This window comes from Cydia pomonella, chromosome 27 (assembly GCF_033807575.1).
Source record: "Cydia pomonella isolate Wapato2018A chromosome 27, ilCydPomo1, whole genome shotgun sequence".
Classification (NCBI taxonomy): domain Eukaryota; kingdom Metazoa; phylum Arthropoda; class Insecta; order Lepidoptera; family Tortricidae; genus Cydia; species Cydia pomonella.
The window spans coordinates 7,542,798-7,564,145 of record NC_084729.1 but is presented as its reverse complement, the minus strand read 5'-3'; the positions used below and the strand labels follow the sequence as shown (position 1 = coordinate 7,564,145).

General features: G+C 41.6%; 1 protein-coding gene, 1 long non-coding RNA gene and 1 pseudogene across 4 annotated transcripts in view; 1 reads left to right on the top strand and 2 right to left on the bottom strand.

The window, feature by feature from the left end:
- LOC133532372 (uncharacterized) overlaps positions 1 to 21,348 on the top strand; it is a 136,150-nt gene that overhangs the window by 1,572 nt on the left and 113,230 nt on the right. The gene's annotated exons all lie outside the window — the stretch shown is intronic.
- LOC133532366 (uncharacterized) overlaps positions 1,889 to 21,348 on the bottom strand; it is a 36,956-nt gene continuing 17,496 nt past the window's right edge. For 2 of the 3 annotated variants that reach the window (XM_061870979.1, XM_061870978.1), the window contains 5 exons: positions 13,163 to 13,319; positions 9,528 to 9,660; positions 8,601 to 8,673; positions 7,305 to 7,435; positions 1,890 to 3,225 (listed from right to left, as the gene is read on the bottom strand). In XM_061870979.1, coding sequence (XP_061726963.1) covers positions 3,094 to 3,225; positions 7,305 to 7,435; positions 8,601 to 8,673; positions 9,528 to 9,660; positions 13,163 to 13,319 — 626 coding nt within the window. In that variant the 3' untranslated portion in view covers positions 1,890 to 3,093. Of the gene's footprint in view, positions 3,226 to 7,304; positions 7,436 to 8,600; positions 8,674 to 9,527; positions 9,661 to 13,162; positions 13,320 to 21,348 lie in introns of all 3 variants that reach the window. The other variant, XM_061870977.1, reaches the window with a different exon arrangement.
- LOC133532368 (uncharacterized) lies at positions 13,696 to 18,080 on the bottom strand (annotated as a pseudogene).

Sequence of the window (21,348 nt, the reverse complement as noted above, 5' to 3'; positions counted from 1 at the left end):
TAAAACGTTCAGTAGTACTCGATAAATTTGGTCATTCGTTATAAAATACTTAGCTGTATAATATCGGTAAAATGTACTCAAAAATGTATCACTTATTAGTCATTACGTTATGAAAAGTCAATATTCATCTAAAAGTCACTAACCCTGCCTCTATACATCTTCTTCTTCTTAGCTTTATACCATTTACTTGGGGTCAGCTCTCATATGGCGTCGCCAGGCATATCTGTCCTGGGTCGTCTGGGGTGTTAGTTGCGCTTCTTTGAGATTCTTTTGGACAAGCCCTATCCATGTTGTGCCTCTATATATGATACGTATAAATCGTATAGGTGTTTAATGTACACAAAGCACATTAAACCGCCACGCGCAAAAACGTATTAACCTTGAAAAGGTATGTACGAAAGTAAGTCGCAAAGGTTCTACCGCGAACGTCGGAAATAGAACGTCGAGCAACTATCTCTTTTACTTAAAATAATTAGAGTGACAGAGATAGTTGCCCGAAATGTTCTATTTTCGCCGTTATAACCCAAGGACGAGTATAAAATGTATGTACTGTACTTTTCTGTGTGTATGTAAATATATGTGGAATAGAACTTAGATCAAATATTCGCCTTATTTGAATCGCAATAAAGTCTCATTTAGCTTACGAGTAACTTCTATTTGCATATTTTGAACTTGAGACTCAAAGTCAGACCAAGCTAATTTAGCAGCGATTTTGATACCCCAGCCTGTTCAAGTGTTAAGTAAATGTCATAATTTAATAGAAGTTTGACGTTTAAAATAACACTTGCACTGTCTGGGCTGTAAATCGCTGCCAACTTATCTTGGTCTGACTAGAAATTCTGACATCAGAGATTTTCTTCCCAGTCATTATTGACGATAATAAGAACATTTTGCTTTAATTTCACCTCTAAAATTTCATTGCTTAAGAAATTATGAGAAAAATATCATTTACAGTACATATGGGGCTACTTTATAGCACTAGTGCGAGAAGTAGCATATTACGTTACTGTGTCGAACATTTAAAGGGCCATATGTACTGTAAAACGTTGTACGATACATGTGCGAATAGGTAATTCGCAACTCGTGTCGATTTAAAACACTCCCTTCGGTCGTGTTTTAATTTATCGCCACTCGTTTCGAATTTCCTATTTTTCGCACTTGTATCGTAATGTACTATTTTTTCGCACTATAGCAGTGAAAAAACTAACAGTGAACCGATGCCTTTGGTGTTTGCGTAAATGTCGACACCGCACAAGAACACAGTAGGGTTGTCACAGACTTTAACTAAGGATAGCTGTATAAAACAATATTGGCAGCCCTGTAAGCAGTACCGAGCTACTAACAATGGCGATGTATTCAGCTCGGGTGCGCGCGACCCGCCCCTCGCCCCGCGCCCAGCACGATTGCCATCTATACTCTATATCTTTAGGTATTTAAATAAAAGTAAACAAACAATTTGTACATTTTCGGGTAGTTTTAATATTTATTGGTTAACCAACCAAATACAAAACCGCCTGGATCTGTCCCTGAACGACCTGACTTTAACCTACATTATTTGATCATGTAATGTTTTCATCTACCCTCAACTGGCTTAAGGAGCCATTTGAGGGTAAATGTTTATTTTTATTTAAATTCCTAAAGTTACAGAGTATAGACGGCTTCGTCGATATACTGTATTGTTTTATTGCTATATATGCCAGCATAACCAAATACGTGATAGGTCATATCATTATAAACCCAGCCAAAGAGAATTTGAAATAGAGGTGGACTGTCAAAGACAACTATGCAGCCATGTAAATTTACTGCCATCTTTCGACACGATTACAACTTTTAGACGGCGACACATATCAGTGAAAGAATAAGGATCAATGGCGTTCTAAAAGTTTTAATAGTGTGTCAAAAGATGGCAGACAATTTACTGTGGCTACAAAGTTTTTTTTGACAATACACCTCTATTTCAAATTCTCTTTTCCCTAGCTAATGTGGAAAAAGTTTTATCCAACGCGCATTTTCAAGAGGAAAATTCAGACATCGGAGATTTTTAGAACATTGACTATTTACATTATTAAGATTATTTCACTTCGTTTTCACCTGTCAATCATCATTGCTTTATTAATTATGAAAATTATAAAATCTTCATTAACTGTGCTGCCTTATTTCTAAAAAAATATCAAAATATGTACAGCCAAAGTATCAAATATCGAAACGGACAAAGTGCCAAAAGTACACACTGCCTTCATGTATGGGCAATAAGTGCGTGTATAGATATTTTTGGCATTTTGTCCGTATCGGTATTTAATACCTTGACTATCGAACAACTTGATTCCTGACCCTACTGTGAAACCTTTTGACATTGACTACGTCATTAGTATTATATTGATTTAAAAAACGAAGGGCTCCATACCATGACGCAAAAAACAGAAAAAAAAAATCAAGTTTGTTGTATGGGAGCACCACTTAAAAAATATATTTTATTCTATTTTTAGTATTTGTTGTTATAGCGGCAACAGAAATGCATCATCTGTGAAAATTTCAACTGTCTAACTATCACGGTTCATGAGACAGCCTGGTGACAGACGGACAGTCTTAATAGGGTCCCGTTTCTACCCTTTGGGTACGGAACCCAATTATTATGACACTAAGCGCCACTTGCACCATCCCACTAACCCGGAATTAACCGGATAAACCGTTATCCCAGTGTCAAATCGTACACCCAACCATATTAACTCCAGGCTTAACCGGTTAACCATCCCACTAACAAGGAATTAACCGGTTAAACCGTTAACCCAGTGTCAAATTGTAGAGGTAACCATGTTAACTCCAAGTTTAACCGGTTAACCGTCCCACTAACCTGGAATTAACTGGTTAAACCGTTAACCCAGTGTCAAATCGTACTGGTAACCATGGTAACTCCAGGTTTACCCGGTTAACCATCCCACTAACCCGGAATTAATCGGTTAAACCGTTTACCAAGTGTCAAATCCACCATAACCATGGTAACTCCAAGTTTAAGCGGTTAAACCCACGTTCTAAAAGTTCTACAGTGGGTCACAAATCAGTTTGTTTGATTGTAGTGCCATACGATTATGAGCCTCATCTCAAGCCGAGTAGAGTCTTGTTCGGCTTGAGCGCGGCGCGTATTTTCTTCACGAGGGCCGAAGGTTGTATGAGAACTGACACTTCAGTTCCGTGGGCTGCTATGCGGTTCATCTCTTCTTCGCATCCCTGGAAAAAAGGATTTTGGTAAGTTTCAAAATGCATTTACTACTACTACTCCTTCCTTGCCGTATCCGGCAATGGCGACTCCATCAACAATTCTTGTCCGGATTATGAAATGCCCTTATGTGGCTCGCAAAACCAAACTTTGTTTTGAAGATGCGCAATGGAGTTGTCCAGTCGAGTTGCGGGTGTATGTGTAGGAGGGCTTTGGTCGCGTCTTGCGGATATGACGCTTAGTATCTAGGTCTTCCAGACGCTGCTGCTCAAATTGAGCTACTTTCTTTTGAACACTAGAACGCCATTCCGATCTTTGCAATGCAATGCCCTCCCAGCAGTCGTCGTTTACAGTACATATGGTGCTACTTTACCACCTTAGTGCGGTAACTATAAGTCTGTATCTTTAGGTATTTAAAAAAAGGTAAACAAACAATTTGTACATTTTCGGGTAGTTTTAATATTTATTGGTTAACCAACCAAATACAAAACCGCCTGGATCTGTCACTGAACGACCTGACTTTAAACCTACATTATTTGATCATGTAATGTTTTCATCTACCCTCAACTGCCTTAAGGAGCCATTTGAGGGTAGATTTTGTTTACCTTTTTTTAAATACCTAAAGATACAGACTATAGCACCAAAGAGAATTTGAAATAAAGGTGTATTCTCAGAGAAAACTTTGTACCTACGTAAATTTACTGTCATCTTTCGACACATAATTAAAACTTTTAGAACGCCATTTGACTATGATCCTTATTCTTTCACTGATATGTGTTAAATTTGTTAAATATCAAAAAGTGGCGCCATCTTACCGGGCACTACCTAAAGGCTATTGCGCCATCGCTCGAAACCTTGCTGCCATACCTTTGGACTTTTATCTATTAGATGGCGATATAGATGGCTATAGGGAGCGTGCATGAACTGTAGGAGGCAGCACAGGAGCCGTCAGATTTTTGGCGCGAGGCGTAAATGTGATGTTTATTGTTCCGATGTAGCCCACAAGATGGCAGAACCTACTATGCACAAGAAAACACGTGACGTGTAAATGTACATGTTTATGGTTTCGATTCAGGCCACAAGATGGCAGACCCTCCAACGCGCACGGTCCCTATTAACTATTGATATTCGACGTTTGATGTTTAGCGAGAGGCAAAAAAAGTACTTTTTTTCAATGGACCATACTCAAATAAACTGTAATTTTTTTGTGATTTCATTGTTATTATGTCAATATTATTAATTATTTATTATTCATATTATGTTTGGATTTGATTTTAATGTACAGTCGAGGAAATTGATTCTTTAGCAGTTAACGTGTCACGTTACAATGGACAGCTCTTACCATAAGTATGAACAGCCAAATTTACTTGAACCGCAAGTTGCTAAAGAATCAATTTCCGCGACCGTATTTACTAACCCCTAGTTACAACAATGTTTTATGAAATTCTGAAGGTTCTGAAATAAAAATATTTTATTTTAACCCGAATTCAATTTCATAGGAGGAAGTTTTCGATTGTACCTATTTTTTTTAAATGCTAAATATGTATTAACATGAGCCAGCGGCGTAGCGTGTGCTCTTGCCGCCCGGGGCCCATCAGAAATTTGCCGCCCCGTTTATAATCAACATTAGTTAATAGATAAGAAAAAGTTCCGTAAAAATTGTAAAATACAAAAAATAAGTTCCAAAAACTAAAATTCGACTACTGAAACGATTTTAAAATAAACGGCTCTAAAAATCAGCGTAAAAAATTATGAAAAAAAAATCTCATCTGAAATAATCACACAGAAAATGCTTGCTTTATATTTGCTTTATATTTATCATCTTTTAGAACAGTGGTGGGCAATCTTTCTTCATATGGGGATTTTTTTACGAAATTTAAGAGGAGGGCCAGAATTGCAGTAATACTGAATTTTGATCAGCGATTATCATGGGCCAATGCCATATAGTAAATATCATGGACTGTCGGCGGGCGGGATAAAGGCCGGAGCTGGCCCGCGGGCCGTACTTGGCCCACCACTGTTTTTGATAAAGAAATACAACAAAACATATTTTACCTACTAAATTCTGTATACAATGTGGGAACAAGTAACCAGACAGATTTAAACTCGCATTCCTGAGGTCATGAGGAGCAAAAAATGTTGGATGACTTTTGGTTAAATTTGGCAAAAAAAAGTGTGGGTATATGTTTTGTGCATACGACATGTCATTTATTTTTATTTGCGAGTTTCCTTTAAAACTTTAATGTCTGTCATTAAGTATCTATGTCTAAACCAAGTCACATAGTACCAGCGTCGCAGCCATAAAGGCGTTTTTTACTGAGTTATTTTATTACCTAATAAAAAAACATATCCCATCAAAAACATTTTCATATAGAATGTTGCCAAGATGAAACCATAAGCCTCGCACTGTCAAAAAGTTATCAGATCTCTTGTAGAGCCAAGCTCTACAAGCCCGAACTTTATGTAAGTTACTTATGACAATCTTCCATGATTCATCCCCACAATTGCCATTATCTGTATAACAAGACTGAATTTAGAAAACTTGGTCCCTAAATGCGGTCAAGAATACACCTTTAAAATCTGTCAGGTTACTCATTCCCACGGTGTATATTCAATATTCACAAACATATTTAAAGGGCAGCCGTGGTATGCTACGGTCATAAGCTTTAAGGTAAAAGTAAATGATTAGTTCAGATAAGATTTTTTTCTTGTTTCATATGTTTTAGAGCGCTAACTGGTTTTAGTTTTTGAACTTATTTTTTATTTAATTCATTTTGGGGTTATCATTTCGTGATTAATTATTTACATTATTTTTGTGCGAGGGCGCCTTAAGCAGCAGCGCACGCAAAGCACCCAGTACCTACGTCAGGCTACGCCCGATGCTTTTACCATGATCGTGACAAATACTATTAAGTTCATTGGCATGAGGGCGCTGAGAGCGCCCGGTACCCGAACGCGCGCGGCGCGCCACGTAAGTAAGTACGTACGTACGTCGGGCTATGTCCGACGTTTTTAGAATGAAGGCGCCGACGGCACCCGGAATTAAATGGCGCGCAGAGGGCGCTGTGTTCAATTTGATGTGACGTCATATAACATATAGTTAGCGGACAATCGTGTAAGCTCGGCGGTGGCTCCGAACGCCGGACTCCGACAGCGTTGGACTGCCCCTGGGCTACAATGGCGAAAATCGAAGTTCGTCAATTGCGGACATTTTTCTCTGTCACTCTAATTACGTCTTTGTTAGTGAGAGTAAAAGAGAAAGAACCCCGCAATTTGCGAATTTCGTTTTTTGCGGTAGGCTCCCTCGCCTAGCGCCGTTCGTTTTCGTGGCGCGATTTGAAAATGTTGAATTCTTAATTTTTTTTAATGCCGTGTTTGCCGCCCCCTCTCATGTGCCGCCCGGGGCCATGGCCCCCCTAGCCCCCCCCTCGCTACGCCACTGACATGAGCAGCTGAGCGGTTGGTTGTTGACCTCCGTGAGGCCCCAGCGGCCTGGTGGCGGCAGAGCTGCGCGCGCGTACACGGAGTGATGTTGCATTCATTCTTTATACCCTAAATATTATTATATTTGCCGGCGGCTGATCGTAAAATCAGGCCGATCGTTAAGTTGCCTTAGATGCCTAAAGAGCAAACCGTCCAGAAATAAGAGCCCTGTGTGCGACTCAGAGATCGAGACAATGATTGTCATGATAAACGATATGCCTAGAAATTTAATGATCTGCCTGATTTTACGATCGGCCGCCGACATATAGAGAGGCTTGTGATACCTTGAGCAGGCTTAGCGGTTGGTTGTTGACCTCTGTGAGGGCCCAGCGGCCTGGTGGCGGCAGAGCTGCGCGCGCACACACGGAGTGATGTTGCATTCATTCTTTATATCCTACATATTATATTAGCCGGCGGCTCATCGTAAAATAAGGCCGATCGTTAAGTTGCCTTAGATGCCTAAAGAGCAAACCGTCCAGAAATAAGAGCCCTGTGTGCGACTCAAGAGATCGAGACAATGATTGTCATGATTAACGATATGCCTAGAAATTTAATGATCTGCCTGATTTTACGATCGGCCGCCGACATATAGAGAGGCTTGTGATACCTTGAGCAGGCTTAGCGGTTGGTTGTTGACCTCTGTGAGGGCCCAGCGGCCTGGTGGCGGTAGAGCTGCGCGCGCGCACACGGAGTGCGGTTCGACGCTGGTAATGTTGCATTCGCTGTCTAGCTTTATACCTGACACAAACATATAATATAACATTTAATGAGATAATTAATGTAAATAAACTTTCAAGGTATTCATTTATTTATTTACTGGCGACCAGTCTGGCCTAGTGGGTAGTGACCCTGCCTACAAAGCCGATGGTCCTGTTAGAATCCCAGAAAGGGCATTTATTCGTGTGATGAGCACAGATATTCGTTTGTAGTGTGTGTACTACTTTACCCACACACGTGCATAGCTTAGTATATAATGGCATGTACTTGTTATTTAAGACACAATAAACGTATATTCAAGACCAAGCAGTTCTCCCTTAACGCCCCACATCACAGTTCCTGAGTCATGAATGTTTTCTATTTAAGTATTTGTATATTAAATATATCGTTGTCCGAGTACCCACAACACAAGCCTTCTTGGCTTAACGTGGGACTTAGTCAATCTGTGAAAATGTCCTATATTATTTATTTATATCGTGTTTGGGCAACTGAAATAAATTGAGACGTAAGGTAATTCATGATAGTTTGATATAAGAATAGTACATTACTATAGAGGCCGGGAAACGTAGGGTTGCAGGCCAAGTAGATATATACGGCTGAGCGTAGCGAAGCCGGATAGAGATACGCGGCCGGCAACCCCGTTTCTCGCCGAGATATGTATAGTGCTTTTCTCAAACTTGCAATTAAAACAAAAAAAAATAGTCAATTTGTTTTGTGGCGACCTACTCGGCTCCCCACTCTACCAGCGGTGTACAGTCAGCGTCCAATACTTTGTAGCAGTCAAAGTGGCCAAATAGTTCGGTACACCATACTAAATATATGGTGTACCGAACTATTTGGCTACTTTGACTGCTACAAAGTATTTGACGCTGACTGTACAACCTAACGCGCGTAAGTCCGTGCGCCTGCGCGATGCGCCGTCACCGTTGCTTAGCAACGAAAATGCACAACAAATCACCGTACCAAGCTAACTGAAGCTAGTTGATGGTTAGATATCAAAACGTTGTGTCACAATTTGACGTTAAAAACAAAAGAAGGTTGCTTTACAGTCCTAGGTGTGTAAGGCAGTATGAAATTCCTTTACATATCATCTTCACACATCGCACCTGATATGTAGTATTTCCGGACCTAATTTGACGTAAGTCATGTCATCATTTCATAGCAAGTTTGAGAAAAAGATCCTTACCTAATTTCTCGTGGTCCCGTTTATTTAACACGTATATCTTGCCAAGCGGGACGCGATGAAACAAAATATCCACCTGAAAAAAGCAATTATGTATAATACATATGTATAAAATGAAGCGGTTTAATAGTATATTGTTAACCAAGGGTGGAAAGTGAACCATATCACCCGAGATATTTTGGCGCTCGAACGTTTGAGCGCCAGAAGTTCGAGGGTGAGATGGTTACTTTTACCCGAGTTAAACACTCTACTTTTCATTTCGACTATGAGGAAAGTCAAACACAATAAATTTAGGTTATGACTGGAACTGGCGCCATTTACATTTTGATCGTAAAAAATCTAAAACCATAGACAATCCGATGTTAAATTGGAATGTGTCTGAAACGGCCTTAAAAAGTGAAACTGAAAGTGAATCATCGTCATTTATATTGATTTATTAACAAATATTTGTTTATTGCATACATTTAAATGTTAAGTAGTATAATTTTTAATAATATAATGCAATTGACATTTATTTTCGATAATACTTGATCTATAAATGTGGAGGCTAATATGAGAGCTTTTAACTGAATAATATGGCAATATGTATGGCTGTTAGCCGTTCCTCGAGTACAAAAAAAAATACGTTCCACCCTAGGCATACCCAATGCGACAAATTAAAAACACGTTTTAACATTCCTGACAACATACCAAAAACAACTTACGTAATTAGCGAGGATTATTTGTTGCCCACCATAAACCATACTAACATTTACGGTGAGGAATAAAAAAAATGAAACTGGGACAAGGACAAACAATAATAACGCTTTCTCTGCTACTCCTACTGAAAGATACCTAAGACTGTCCCGTCAGTTCTCTTTATCACTCATTTCCAATCCATTCACGTGCCCCCCCCCCCCCCCCCCCCTCTACCCTACAGACAGGGCTCACCGTCCTGGTCCGAGCCTCCTTGAACAGCGTCCTGGCGTGCTGCGCGTCGCGCGGCGGGGTGCCGCGCAGCGCCGCCACCCGGTCCCCCGCGCGGCCCCCGCACCAGGCGCCTGCACCGCCCCATTTCGCTACCCTGTAACGAAATAGGTAATTAACACTGAAAAGATACATTTAAATAATATTTGACAGTATTTAACACCTACAAAAAATTTAACTCGTCAAAACGAGTTCTAAAAATAGCCACCGAAAGGTTTTACTCGGTACCCGTCTTTACGTCATCTCAATGGTATAGTCGTTCGATTTGAAGCTGGCCCCGAGCGGCTAATCCTTTGTATATTGATAAGTAAAACCGCACGTGCCACTACCTGCAATAAAAACCGGCCAAGAGCATGTCGGGCCACGCTCAGTGTAGGGTTCCGTAGTTACTCTTCCGTCACAATAAGCTAAACTGGAGCTTAAAGTATAGTAAATTGTTAACCAAGGGATGAAACGGTACTTTTCACCTGAGTTAAACAAATAGGCAAATTTGCATAATCAGTACCTAATTAAAATAAGTCTTTTTACTATGAAGGGAAAACTTTTTGCGATAACTCAAAAACAGCTAAACTGATCATATCCGCTATAGTTTTCATTTAATGTCTTTTTTAAGCTCTACTTCCACGATTTTTTTTTCATATTTTTTGGACCTATGGTTCAAAAGTTAGAGGGGGGGGACACATTTTTTTTTCTTTCGGAGCGATTATCTCCGAATATATTCACTTTATCAAAAAATGTTTCTTGAAAACCCCTATTAGTTTTGAAAGACCTTTCCAACGATACCCCACACTCTAGGGTTGAAGCGAAAAAAAAATTTCACCCCCCCTTTACCTGTAGGGGAGGTACCCTAAAAAAAATTAAATTTTTAGATTTTATTGTACGACTTTCTCGGCTTTATTGATTTATATATCCATGCCAAATTTCAGCTTTCTAGCACTAACGACCACGGAGCAAAGCCTCGGACAGACAGACAGACAGACAGACAGACAGACAGACAGACAGACAGACAGACAGACAGACGGACATGGCGAAACTATAAGGGTTCCGTTTTATGCCATTTGGCTACGGAACCCTAAAAAAGGGTCTTATTATTCTAGTTGGCACCTGAGCGCGGGCAAGTCTAACGCTCCAAAAAACTAGTGTAGGTGCGCTCTGCGATAACGCGCCTTTGTTACGAATCTCGAGGACACATTTTAGACTGGTTCGGTTGCGTTCGAATCACCGGCACTCAGTAACGCAGCACGTAGAGGGACCACACAAGAAATCGCACATTATTTTTCCATTTGTTAATTTTGAATCTTATTTCAATTGCCATAGGAGTTGTAATTCAATAACCAGTTTAAGTGACCGGACCATTTTTATGCAGGTAGTGGCACGTGCGGTTTTACTAACAATAGACAAAGGATTAGCCGCTCGGGGCCAGTTACAAATCTAACGACTATACCGAATTATTGCATTGTCATCGGTAACTTTTAAGGTTTCAAAACAATACGGCTCAGTAGATTGAAAATATTGAAATCGTCAAGGAATAATTTTGAACTTTGAGCCCAGCGAGTACCTTTCTATATTTACAAAACGATTCTTTTGTTGTCGATTTATAAACACAGATGGATTAAAAGTATATCTAGCCGACGCACAGATTTGTCTGTCAGATCCGTCTGAAAGTCGCGTTTGGCTGAGAAATCTGTCAATGTATAGCGAGAAATAGACACACATTTAACTGCCGGATGTCAGTCCATTGTCCGTGCTCAAAACTAACGGATCTGACACAAATATCTGAACAAGCCTCTATTGTCAAGGCGTTAGAGTGCGTGTTCAGATATTTGTGAGCACCTTGACCGTTCCGAATATCTGATGGCGACTGTATCAACGGACGTGACGGATCGCACCTCAGTTGCGCTCTCTACGGCACGGCATTACGCAGGCGCAGTGACAACAAAGTGTTTTGGACAAGTTTTAGAGAAGCTCACATGAGCGAAGACAGGTAGGAGCAGAAGGGGGCAGCTGCCCCTCTGCCTAGGCCTCCGGAGATATCAACTTGCCCTTCTAATCTTCTTCATTTTAAATCATCCTTGTGAGGAGGGCTAGAGGTATGCTGCTCGCTACGGCCGCCCCGCGGCGTTGCGCGGCCCTCAGAGGCTAGGGAGCTATGAGCGTCGCGAGTACTTACCAAACCATCCTATTATAGTCCACAAACGTAGGCGGGTGGGCTGAAGGTATGCTGCTCGCTACGGTCGCCCCGCGGCGTTGCTTGGCCCTCAGAGGCTAGGGAGCTATGAGCGTCGCGAGTACTTACCAAACCATCCTATTATAGTCTACAAACGTAGGCGGGTGGGCTGTAGGTATGCTGCTCGCTACGTGCGGTTTTACTAACAATAGACAAAGGATTAGCCGCTCGGGGCCAGTTACAAATCTAACGACTATACCAAATTATTGCATTGTCATCGGTAACTTTTAAGGTTTCAAAACAATACGGCTCAGTAGATTGAAAATATTGAAATCGTCAAGGAATAATTTTGAACTTTGAGCCCAGCGAGTACCTTTCTATATTTATGCGTCGTATGCGAGCTATGAGCGTCGCGAGTACTTACCAAACCATCCTATTGTAGTCCACAAACGTAGGCAGGTGGGCTGAAGGTATGCTGCTCGCTACGGCCGCCCCGCGGCGTTGGCCGGCCCTCAGAGGCTAGGGAGCTATGAGCGTCGCGAGTACTTACCAAACCATCCTATTGTAGTCCACAAACGTAGGCGGGTGGGCTGTAGGTATGCTGCTCGCTACGGCCGCCCCGCGGCGTTGCTCGGCCCTCAGAGGCTAGGGAGCTATGAGCGTCGCGAGTACTTACCAAACCATCCTATTGTAGTCCACAAACGTAGGCGGGTGGGCTGTAGGTATGCTGCTCGCTACGGTCGCCCCGCGGCGTTGCTCGGCCCTCAGAGGCTAGGGAGCTATGAGCGTCGCGAGTACTTACCAAACCATCCTATTGTAGTCCACAAACGTAGACGGGTGGGCTGTAGGTATGCTGCTCGCTACGGCCGCCCCGCGGCGTTGCTCGGCCCTCAGAGGCTAGGGAGCTATGAGCGTCGCGAGTACTTACCAAACCATCCTATTATAGTCCACAAACGTAGGCGGGTGGGCTGTAGGTATGCTGCTCGCTACGGCCGCCCCGCGGCGTTGCTCGGCCCACAGAGGCTAGGGAGCTATGAGCGTCGCGAGTACTTACCAAACCATCCTATTGTAGTCCACAAACGTAGGCGGGTGGGCTGTAGGTATGCTACTCGCTACGGCCGCCCCGCGGCGTTGCTCGGCCCACAGAGGCTAGGGAGCTATGAGCGTCGCGAGTACTTACCAAACCATCCTATTGTAGTCCACAAACGTAGGCGGGTGGGCTGTAGGTATGCTGCTCGCTACGGCCGCCCCGCGGCGTTGCTCGGCCCACAGAGGCTAGGGAGCTATGAGCGTCGCGAGTACTTACCAAACCATCCTATTGTAGTCCACAAACGTAGGCGGGTGGGCTGTAGGTATGCTGCTCGCTACGGCCGCCCCGCGGCGTTGCTCGGCCCTCAGAGGCTAGGGAGCTATGAGCGTCGCGAGTACTTACCAAACCATCCTGTTATAGTCCACAAACGTAGGCGGGTGGGCTGTAGGTATGCTGCTCGCTACGGCCGCCCCGCGGCGTTGCTCGGCGCGCAGCGCGGCGGCTTGTCTCTGCCTTAACGGTCGGAGGCCGGGTGGCAGGCGGGATGGGGGGGAGTGATCTGAAAGTTTCAAGAACGGTTAGAAAATTGATTTATTTAAAAATTTAGTCAAAGAACACCACGGCCCTATTACAAATACGTTATAAAGTAACATACATATATATAATTGTCTCCCAATTTGTGCCGCTGTGACTTTAGCTGTTAAGGTACAATTGTAAACTGATTAAATAAATAAACAAATATTATATACACAGTTTTTTTATTGAATCACGATATGTACAGTCAGCGTCAAATACTTTGTAGCATCCAAAGTAGCCAAATAGCTATTAGTGTCACAAATAAAAAGATAATCAAAAAAGTCGAAGAAGTTTCCATACTATTCTTTGAGGATATTTGATAAATATGGAACCGGGAGCGATAGCAAGTAAAACGACCGTTTGCTTTGACGTCTGTTTTATTACTGGTCTTGTAGGTAGATCACAAAACTATAGCATACAGATCATATCCTCCACCATTAATTTTGGAACCTGTTAAACAAACAAACACGCTAATTAACAGGTGCTTAACTTAAAAATACTTCTTAAAATCTACGTTGACTCTGGGACGCAAGCGTCGTGGGCGGACGGCAAATCCTCACTTTGATCAGCCGTGTTATCAAAACCGGCGGCTGCCTGCGGCAGAGACGGTGCCTCCGCTGGCGGTACATGAGGCATTTCTCGTTCACCCTCTGTGTCAGCGTCCTCACAGTCATTCCACTCCTCCCTGCCCTCTGTTGATTCGTTATTCTCACTTAACAGAATTTCTGGGAGCTCTGTGCTCGGTCCAGGTTCAATGGTAGCCGAAGGTGGAGCAGGTGGGGGTGAAAATGATTGTGACTGTGACATAATGGTTTCACTAATTAAATCAGAATTTTGTTCTGTTTCCTGACGCTTAAATATTTGGTCGACATGACGAATACATTCGGTATTATAATCAGCTACAAATACTTTGTACATTCTACGGCCAATTGAATTTAGCACTTTTCCTTTTACCCAACTTTCTTTTCTATCAATATACCATCTAACCCATACTAAATCGCCGGTGCGAAATTCCCGACTAATATTAGAGGCTTCCTGCAAAAAAAATGTTGGGTCATTATCTTTTGGCAGTAGAAGGTCCAATCGTGTCCTTAATTCGCGACCAAACATTAATTTTGCAGGTGTCGCCCCAGTAGAAGTATGTACAGTATTTCGGTATGTAAACAAATATCCCCGCAAGGAGTCATGTACAGCTTGTACTGGCAAATTTTCTTTTAATATTGATTTTAAGATTTTTTTACAAATTTTTACACTTATTTCCGCTTGTCCATTACTACACGGGTGATAGATAGGAGACGTCATGTGCTTAATACCATTACTGGAACAAAATTCTCTGAATTCCGCGGAAGCAATTTTTACGTCATTGTCAGATACAAGCAAGTTAGGGATGCCAAAACATGAAAATATTTGCTTTAACTTGCCAATCAACGCTTTAGTTGCCGTTCCATTTTCCATATGACAACACTCTATCCACTTACTATACGCATCTACCAGAATCAAATACGTTCGAGAACCGATTACCATATAGTCGATATGAACGCGTTGGAAGGGTGCGCCCGGGCGCGGCCACGACGCGGGCGGCGCTCGCGCCGGCGCGGCGCGCATCGCGGCGCACGTCGCGCACGAGCCGGCCCTCTGTTCGATATCGTTATCTATACCTGGCCACCACATCCTACTTCGTGCATTACTTTTCATCTTTACAATTCCCAGATGAGAACTGTGCAATTCATCTAATATGCGTACCCTGAGTGCTGCGGGAACTACGACCTTGTGGCCCCGCAATAGGCACCCACTTTCATACTGTAAATCTGCCTTATTGCGGAAATAAGGAAGAATCGACATACATTTAATTTTCCTTGGCCACCCCCGTTGCATGTACTTAATAACGGTTTGTAATACGTTATCAGTTTCGGTCGCTTGCTGAATGTCTTTATGTAAAACAGCTGGTGAACATGAATTCAAAAACTTTAACGAGGAATAGGTATCATGCTCATGGTCACTTTTGCAACAAGTATCCGCTAACGGTGCGCGAGAAAAATAATCGGCCACTATATTGTTTTCGCCCGATGTATACTGCACATTGTAATTGTAAGCAGATAAAATTATTGCGTACCTTTGCAACCGCAGCGCTGTCGTCATTGAAATTCCCGTTTTATTATTAAATATAGATATCAACGGCTTGTGGTCAGTTTTCAAAATAAACGGATCGCTTCGACCGTACAAATACTGGTGGAATTTTTTTACTCCAAATATTATAGCCGTCGCTTCTTTGTGAAGTTGACTATAATTTTTTTCACTAGCCGAAAGTGACCTTGACGCGAAGGCGAGCGGCCTCTCGACTCCGGTGACGTCACGTGAACTAAGTACCGCTCCTAAGCCTGAGGGTCCCGCATCTACCCCCAAAACGAGTTGAGCCGTGGGGTCAAAATGGGCCAGGACTCTCTCCGAAGCCAACTCACGTTTTACGCGTTGCGCAGCCTCTCGCTGACGCACACCCCACTCCCACTGAGCTTTCGCCCCGAGCAGATCGTATAACGGCCGCATAACACTAGACGCATTAGGGATGAAATTCCTATAATAATTAATCATCCCCACCAAACGCCTAACCTCTGCCACATTAGTAGGATCAGGCGAGTCCAATATGGCCTTGACTTTTGCGAAACTACTTTGCAAACCACTTTTACTAATTGAGTAGCCGAGATAAGTTACAGAGTCTTGGAAAAATTCGCACTTTTCTTTTTGCAATCTAAGCCCTGCTTCATTTAACCTATGCAATACTTTTTTTAACCGATCCAGATGTGTTATTTTATCGGGGCCGGTAACACAGATGTCGTCCAGCCAACAACTTACTCCGTCGATACCTGAAAGTAACATCTCCATAGACTTCTGAAATATAGCAGGCGCATTGGCTAATCCATACACAAGACGAGTGTATTTATACAAACCTTTCTGTGTATTGATGGTCGTGAGCTCTTGTGACTCGTCACTTAATACAAATTGATTATAAGCGTTTTTTAAATCTATTTTGCTATAATGCTCACCCCCTCCTAGTTTTGCAAATACTTCCTCTATTTTCGGTAGGGGGATATTTATCGATAATCAGGTCTTTGTTAAGAGTCACCGAGAAATCGCCAGCAATCCTAACTTTTCCGTTTTCTTTTAATACCGGTACGATAGGGGTGGCATATTGTGAATAGCTAACCGGTACTAAAATACCTAAACTAACTAATCTGTCTAACTCACGTTCAACTTGCCCTTTCAATGCAAATGGAACTGCGCGAGGCTTAAAAATTTCGGGACACTGTTAGGTTTTAATTGTAAATGTACTTTTAATTTATTAAACGTCCCTAACTCGTCTTGCCACAATTCGGGATATTGTTCCAATAATGTAGCCACATCGCCGTCAGCAGATAAGTTTTTATTGTTTACATTTTGCGTTAAGGTCAAGTTAAATGCGGACATAAAATCTCTTCCCAATAGAGGCGGGGCCTCCGTTTTTGACTACAAAAACTCTTAATTCCTTAGTTTGTCCATTATAGGTCAAGTGACATAAAAAAAATCCCAGGGGTTGAATTTTATGTCCGTCATACAAACACATCCTAATATCACTATCTAACAATTTATACTCGCAAAACATGTCATTATATAACTTTTCTGACATAACACAGGTAGCAGACCCGCAATCTAGTTCCATTTGTAATTTTTGATTGCCAATTAATACATTTAATTCTATCGGCTTAGTAATTACATACCTTAAGTTAAACATTTGACATTCCTCACAATCGTCTACCTCGCTGCGATTCAACGACGACGATTCGCCAACGGAAACGTTATGCACTCGCGCACTTTCACCACAAACTTTCTTTAAGTGACCCTTTTTGCCGCACTTTTGACACTTATACGATTTATAACGACAATTGATTTCCGTATGATTTTTCATTCCGCAAACCGTACACTGCTCGAGAGTCGAACGTGGATCCCGCTGACCGCTGCCGCTCGCGCTAGCGCGACCGCGCGCGCCTCTCGCGCCACCGCGATATCCACCCTCCGTTTGCGCTCGAAAAACTGGCTCCTCCTTAATGGTAATTAATTTCGCTTCTCGGGCACTCTCCGTCTGTTCTGCCAACTCTAAAGCCTTGGCAAAGTTTAGTGACGATGGCTTTTGCTCGAATAGTTTATCGCGCACGGAACCTGAGCCCAGACCGAGCACGAAACGATCCCTGAGGTTCGTCTCCAGGGCAGAATCAAAATCGCAATAACTTGCCAGACCTCTTAATCTTGCCGCCCATTCGCTCAACGTTTCGTCTGCACTCTTCATCGCCCCGAAAAACTTCGCCTTATCCGCAAAAGTACACTGCTTTTTGTTTGAAATGTTCGTCGAGTAATAAAACCAGCGCGTCATAACTTAAGGAATCTATCTCCTTTGGATAAGCTAAATTGCGCACTAACCGATAACTTTCATCCGATAAATGTGTAATCGTGATGGCACTTTTTTTTTCTACTTCCGATATACCGTTCACTAGAAAAAACTTTGTTAACCGGCTCTTGAATATCGCCCACTCGGTAGTCTTATGATCAAAAATAGGCAAATTTCCTAAATACGATTGCGACATAATTAAAACGCACGAATTATCCTCGTCGCCAGATGATAAATATGGAACCGGGAGCGATAGCAAGTAAAACGACCGTTTGCTTTGACGTCTGTTTTATTACTGGTCTTGTAGGTAGATCACAAAACTATAGCATACAGATCAATATTACCTTAGGAGCTACTAACACATACAGACTGCTCCAAAGTAAAAAATGGTAATTTGTTAATTTCTTCGAAACCGCTACACCGGTTGTTATGATACTTTGTACACTGGTTCTAAATACCCTAATGCATATGTACATTTCGGCTTTTTCCAATGGCTAGGGACACACTGTATTTGGATTTTTTGGGAAAACCTTGTAGACTGGTGCGGCCTGGAAAAGGGTTAAGGAAAATAAATGGTAGAAATAATTGTAAAAAAAATATTTTTTAAATTTATTAAATGTTGCACATAGCGGTGTTGTACCGCGGGCATTACATTTAACTCAACCAATCAACAGAAAACTGACATATCAATGTCATTTCGAACATCGATCGTCCGAGATAGTACTTACGTTTAGTAGCAAATGTATAAACTCGTACTAAACACTAATCAATATGTAAACAGGCCCAAAGGCAAGTGTACACGCTCGTAGGGGCATTATTAATTAAAAATAAATTGTTGATTATCTCCGAAAAAGACCTTTGAGAAAGACACTTAATTTAAGCTCAGGAATGCACCCTTGAAATTAAAGGAACTTAAAAAAAAACCGGACATGTGCGAGTCGGACTCGCCCACCGAGGGTTCCGTACTTTTTAGTATTTGTTGTTATAGCGGCAACAGAAATACATCATCTGTAAAAAAATCAATTATCACGGTTCATGAGATACAGCCTGGTGACAGACGGACGGACAGCGGAGTCTTAGTAATAGGGTCCCGTTATACCCTTTGGGTACGGAACCCTAAACACACGATGTATATAAAGGATACTGTATAGTCTACCCAGAGTTCATACCAACTATGCTCAAAATTCGCCCATAAATCGTATTCTAAAACTTTATAATACACAATTTAGTAGTATCGACTTGTTCGACTGCACGAAATCAACTTTAATAAATCGTGTTCGATCACTGTTTCTGGAATCCACAAAACGCGACAGTTGACAAAATCTAAAGCTAGTTAAATAAATTACACATCCGACTCAAGCTATACATTAAATTACAGTCACATTCACACACATGAACACACACACACGCGCGCACTCAAACAAAACACACCCACACGTTACACAAGCCATATCTACTTTGTATAAAGTGCTTTTTAATTCTTTTTTTTTTGTAATCTCTTCTTTCCACTTAGTTATTGCAATTTTTTTTTTTTTTTTTTTTTTTTTTATTGAGAAACAAACAGTCTTAAAATAAACATATGAGCAACTTAGCTAATAGCTATGGATTGATTTCGTTATAGACCTATAGTTTCCTAATTGTACTTTAATGTTAATGTTAGTTGTACTTTTGTGGACATCTGTTATTGGCTATGTTTCCTGTTCACTATGCTATGTATTACTTTTTGTATTGCTGTTGATGCCCCAAATAAATAAAATAAAAAATAAAAATACAAATATTTTTTTACATAGGGATAACGAAATATACTTTACAGTACAGTACCTGGGCGACCGAGCTTAGCTCGGTTATAACCTATTTATTGTAATATGGTGGTGTATAGGTGATAATTTTAACTACATTTTATTCTAAATTAAACTTGTCTAAAACAATAAAAATAAAAAAATTATATATACACTTGAACATATAAAAAAAAAACAAAAGTTAGTCACCGGGCGGGATTCGAACCCGTAACACTCGATTAGCAGTCCGCGTCTTAACCCGCTGGACCAGACGGACAGTGGCCGGCAATACGAAATTAGCGACCATATTCTGCGTCGAAAGAAAAACGCATGAAAACTCGAAACACGCGTTTTCCCAATCATAAGACTAATCTAGATCGATTGTATACCCCCAAAAACCCCCATATACCAAATTTCAGCGAAATCGTTAGAGCCGTTTCCGAGATCACAGAAATATATATATATACAAGAATTGCTCGTTTAAAGGTATAAGATATGGCGCTCCTTTCCCGCACGCGTGCGGCAATGAGCACTTTCCGTGCATATGTCAAAACTTTAAAGAACCATTTGTACTGTAAATCGTTATACGATACATGTGCGAATAGGTAATTCGCAACTTGTGTCCCTTCGGTCGTGTTTTAATTTATCGCCACTCGTTTCGAATTTCCTATTTTCTGCACTTGTATCGTAAATAACTATTATTTTTCTCTGGACAACAGAAACAGGTGTTCCGCTTATCCCAATGTATTTCTTGCCCCATCTACCCTTAACACTTTCCGTAGTCGGGTAAAAATCGTTAAAAACTTATTTTTCTATCCTAATAAGAATCGAAAAAAAATGTTCTAATATATAATAAGTACCAATGAGTTTTCTGGACCTCATGTACGAAATATCATTTGGTATTTACCAGTCGATTTTCGGTGAAAGGAACACATTGTGAGGAAGCACGACTAATCCCGATAAGGCTGTCGTCAAGCTCACCATACTTATTAACCTATCGAATGAGCTAATGCTTTTACGGATACTGGAAAGCGATATGTAAATGTACTACATACCTATACGAGGCCTGGATGTTAGTGAGATGACGATATGAGTTGTGCTGGTGTCCGACTTTATTACCTACATATAACATGAGTATCACATGATTATCCACCTGGTTTCTTGAGCTTAATAGTCGCCTCCAAACCTCCCCTTATAGCGACCCCATTCCTCACACAAAGTTTACCTTAAGTTCATATTAGCCTCACTGGATCACTGTTCACTCTGAGTACTGATAACGTTGGTCACAATATACCAGACACATCATTATACTAATAACACCATAAGAACGTTCTTGACTTGATCTAAAAGCAAATATCACTGCCGCGTCGATCTGTTCGCACACAACCTCCTTTTTCCTACTGTCGTTCTCATCTACCCTCTCAACTTCCGTCAAAAAATCCCAATAACATGGAAGCGATTACTTAACTTAAACGTGACTACTAGCGCAATCTACTCCATGACGTTGGCAAATATTAGCTGGTTCGCAATACGTTCGCGACAATCCCGCCCAGAAAGAAAATGCTAAGGCCTAGTTTACCCTCTGGGTTGGAAGGTCAGATGGCAGTCGCTTTCGTAAAAACGAATGCCTACGCCAATTCTTGGGATTAGTTACCAAGCGGACCCCAGGCTCCCATGAGCCGTGGCAAAATGGCGGGACAACGCGAGGAAGATGATATATAAAAAGCGCCAAGTTCGCGCTTGGCCGGACTCGCCCATGAAGGGTTCCATACCATTTATGACGTATTAAAAAAAACTACTTACTAGATCTCGTTCAA